We start from the raw sequence: 4,728 nt of genomic DNA, 5'->3' as shown, positions 1-4,728 counted from the left end.
AGTTCCTTTCTTAGGGTAGAAGCCCAAAGAGAAGGGGAAATAGAATGTACTTGGGAAAACAGTGTAGAGTATAGTATTAATGTAGAACAATGTGCCAGTATAGGACAAAATATAATTTTAGGATATAATGTCCATAGAGGACGAAATATTACATTCAGATGTAAAGTCAAAGGACAAAATGTCGCAATGGGATGTAATGACAGTGGAGGACAAAAGATTACGATGGGAAGTAATGATAGTGGAGAACAAAATATCACGATAGGATGTAATGATAATGAAGGAGAAAATATCATGGTAGGATATAATGTCAGTGGAGGACAAAATATAATTTTAGGAAGGGATACCGGACAGAATGTCAATTAAGGCCAAAATATCATGATAGGATGTAATGACAGTGGAAGACAAAAGATCACGATGGGATGTAATTATAGTGGAGGAAAAAAACATCACGGTAGGATATAATGTCACTGGAGGACAAAATATAATTTTAGGAAGGGATGCCGGACATAATGTCAATGAACGACGGGAGGCCGGCGTGAATCACGGTGACGTAGGGGGACAAAATGTACAAAAGAGATCGGATGACCGTGTTCGACCAGATGTCCGTGATGGGGGATATGTTAATGTTAATTTTGATGGGAGAAATATTAATGAGGCATTGAATGTCAATGAAGGACCAAATAATAATATAGAGGAAGGTATAAATAAAAAACAAAATGATAATGTAAGACATGATATTGAAACTCAAAATGTGTCAAAAAGAAATAATCACGAGTTTCTTAAAACCATGTACTTTAATGCTCGTAGTATTAGGAACAAATTTAAAGAAATATAGGCGTATGTCAAAAGCGAAAATCTCGATATGATAGGAATAACTGAGACATGGTTAAATGGTACAGAGTTCGAAGCTGAATATAATTTTGCTGGATTTAAACACTTTCATCAGGATAGAAACCACAAGAAAGGTGGGAGTGTTCTGTTGTACGTTAAAAACAATGTTCATGCTTGTGTTTTAGAGAAAGTGAAACAGGATGCATATGATAGTTTGTGGGTTGAGTTAACCCAAACAAATGGACAAAAAATGAATATAGGTGTAATAGATAGGCCAAAGACATTATCATTAGCAGACGACAAACTGTTATTTCAAGAACTGTCTAGTTTCTGCAACCGGGATTTATTGATAATGGGTGATTTCAAATTTACTGACATTGATTGGATGACCCTTGAACATGGCCATATAGGTAGTCGCTTGGTTGATTTTCTAGGTGACATTTACTTAATTCAGCATGTAAAAGAGCCCACAAGATATGGAAACTTACTCGATCTATTGATCACTAGCCACGAAAGCATGGTAACTGATGTAGAAGTCGGTGAATCTGTTGCAAATAGCGATCACAACTTAGTTAGATTCAAACTCCTAAACAATTTTAGAATAGATACTTGTGTTTCTTAAATACTCGATTTCAGTAAAGCTCAGTCCATAGGACTACGTCAGGAGCTTCATCTTACAGATTGGGAGGCAAAATTAAACAAAAGACCTGTAGATCAGATGTGGGAAATATTTCAAAATACGCTCACTAAGATGATTCAAACTTACATTCCTTTTAAGGACAGACGTCCCCCAAATCAGGCTCGCCCAAAGTGGCTCGACAAAGAAACTGAAAAAAGTATTGCTAAAAAGAGACAGGCTTATAAGAAATATAAGTGCTCGGGTGCATCTAATGACCATGAAAGTTATGTATCAATACAGAGAGATTTAAAAAAGACAATAAGAAAAAGAAAACGACAATACGAAATGAACATCGCTGATAAATCCAAAGAGAATTCCAAAGAATTCTATAGTTACATTAGAGATAAAAAGGTTGTTAGGAATCACATTGGTCCACTATTATCCGCTGACGATCAACTTGAATATTCAAATGAAGGAATGTGTAATATCTTAAACAATTATTTTAGCTCGGTATTCGTAACCGAAACACCTCAAAGTGAATTCCAAACTGAAACCTGTGAAAAGTCTAGGGTAAACTTACTCACTACGGTAAATATAACAAAAGAAAAATTTAAAAGGTGTATAGATAAACTCAAAGTTAATAAAACACCAGGGCCTGACGGTTGGCATCCAAGAATCTTAAAGGAAATGAAAAATGAGATTGTTGTTCCATTAGAAATTATTTTCAAGAAATCCATCATATCCGGAGATGTCCCAAGAGAATGGAAGCTAGCTAACGTTACTCCCATATTCAAAAATAGTGACAAAAAGAAGCCAAATAACTACAGGCCTATAAGTTTGACTTTAATCGTAGGAAAAATAATGGAAACTATCATCAGAGATGCTATCGAACATCATTTAGAAAGTAACCGTTTGATAAATGATAGCCAGCATGGTTTCAGACGGAAACGTTCTTGCGTGACTAACTTACTCGAATTCTACAACACAGTTATCTCGAATTATGACAATAGAAACAATATAGATTTAATATATCTAGACTTTGCAAAAGCTTTTGATACCGTCCCACACGAAAGACTACTTACTAAATTGGCTTTACACGGAATAAGTGGTAGCCTATTAGGTTGGACTAGTAATTGGTTGAATGGTCGAAAAAAGAGAGTTGTTTTAAATGGAAAAACTTCTAAATGAAAAAATGTTACAAGTGGAGTTCCTCATGGTTCCGTTATTGGACCACTTCTATTCATAGTATATATAAATGATATAGACCGTGGACTAAAATCTACTGTTTCCAAATTTGCTGGTAATGCAAAACTGTGCGGAGTGGCAAGTGATCACTTAAACCAATTAGATATTCAAGAAGATTTAGATCAATTACAGCAATGGTCTGAAAAGTGGCTAATGAAATTTAACACAAGTAAATGCAAGGTAATGCACATAGGTAAAAATAACAGTAAGTACGATTACAAGTTATTTGGAAATTCGTTAACAAAAGTGGATAGTGAAAGAGATCTCGGCGAAATTATCAGTAACGACCTCAAATTATCCAAGCAGTGTATTTCACCCTCTAAGAAAGCAAATAAGATACTAGGATTGATTGCGCGATCTTTTGATTTCAAAAGTCCATCACTCATTAACAAGCTATATAAATCGTTAGTTCGTCCACATTTGGGATATGCTGTTTCCGTATGGTCACCGAATCTCATTAAAGACATTGGCAGACTGGAAAAAGTACAACGGCGAGCCACAAAACTGATTCCAAATATCAAAAATAAATCATACGAAAATCGACTAAAACATATGAATCTGTTTTCCCTAAAAAAAGCGTAGACTCAGAGGTGACTTGATAAAGGTCTTTAAGATTTTAAAGGGAATTGACAACATCAAAAGTGACAAAATCTTCACATTGAATGATAATCAGACAAGAAACAATGGTTTTACAAAGGCGGAGCATGCCGACAGGTTTCAAACTGTCCGGAAATAGATTCAATTTGGAAGTAGGTAGAAACAACTTTGCCAACCGTGTAGTTAATGAATGGAATAAACTTCCTGCACAGGTAGTGCAATGTAGTTCAGTTAGAAGCTTTAAGAATAATTTAGATAAACACCTAAGCAAGATGCTGTGATGATTATAATTTATTCTATATTATTTGTTTTTGTTTTGTTATCATTTGTCTGTCTGATTTTCATTTATTATTAGTTATATGTCAATTTATTGTTATTTACTATTTACCTGTGTTTATTATTTAACTATACGTATGCATTTATTTATGTATTTTATTTGTTATTTACATTATTATAGTTCTTATTTATTATTTTATTATTGTTATGATTTTTTCTCGCATCCGACCTAGATATGGACCAAAAGGTCTCCTGTCGGCATGCTCCGCATTTGTAATCCTTTGTGAAAAATATATTATGTGGTCAACAAATTAGGAGTTCTTTGCATAATTTTCTGATATCAGGGGTGAAGTTCTTTTGTCCTGTAAAGTTCATCTGATGCGTTTGAATAGTAGAGAATAGAAAGTGGGGAATAAAAAAAAAGATGTCAAAGAAACGCCTGAAGGAGCGGAAACGGAGACTGTAATTACAGTCGAAGATAAAAAGTTGAGTGTGCAGCCGAGGAGGATATAAAGAAAGGAGGTAAGGGCGCCTGTTGTCATTCTTAGGCAAAACTGGGCTACTCGAACCCAATGACCATCTCATAAAACCCACTCACTGGTGAGACTCTTCTTAAAATTTGCCCATAATAGAAATCTTCACCTAGGCCTACTTTAGAAACAATGTCTGGCATTATTAGAAAACGCCGCCTGGAGCGTTCACCTAGTGATGTGTGTATATATGCATTATAATTGCGTCCCCATATACACCAAACTTACTTATTCCACACTTACAGCTCTTTGCTATGGCAACAGGACAGCCCTCAGTCCTGTAGTGATAACATCGGAAATGCTCCTGGTCGATGACCAGACCCTTGTCACGCCGTTATCATATAGTTATCACATTAGTTAATAGATCGCGTTTAAGGAATCATAAACGAGTTGGTAAACTGTCTTGTATAAGTAAGAATGATATTCAAGTTTTGGGTTGTGTTTGTGTAACATGGTGAAGTGATGAGATGATGTGGTATTACGTGGATACATGTACTTATGTGTGTTTGTATGTATATATGGCTATGCTATGTTTATGTATGTATGAGAATGCACATACATATGTATCTAAGCATGTATGTATGTACTTATGTATGTATTTTCTGTGAATGCATATATTATGTTAAGCGC

At 35.0% G+C, this 4,728-nt stretch overlaps 1 protein-coding gene across 1 annotated transcript in view; it reads left to right on the top strand.

The window, feature by feature from the left end:
* The window catches only part of LOC143035972 (uncharacterized), a 13,337-nt gene extending 8,878 nt beyond the window's left edge, over positions 1 to 4,459 (top strand). Inside the window, exon 4 of the mRNA XM_076203245.1 lies at positions 4,344 to 4,459. Coding sequence (XP_076059360.1) covers positions 4,344 to 4,459 — 116 coding nt within the window. The remainder of the gene's footprint in view (positions 1 to 4,343) is intronic.
* The last annotated feature ends 269 nt before the right edge of the window (positions 4,460 to 4,728 follow it).

The sequence above is a fragment of the Oratosquilla oratoria genome, chromosome 19, assembly GCF_046742065.1.
Source record: "Oratosquilla oratoria isolate Oo_2021 chromosome 19, ASM4674206v1, whole genome shotgun sequence".
In the NCBI taxonomy this organism is placed as follows: Eukaryota; Metazoa; Arthropoda; class Malacostraca; order Stomatopoda; family Squillidae; genus Oratosquilla; species Oratosquilla oratoria.
This window is presented reverse-complemented; position numbering and strand designations above follow the sequence as displayed.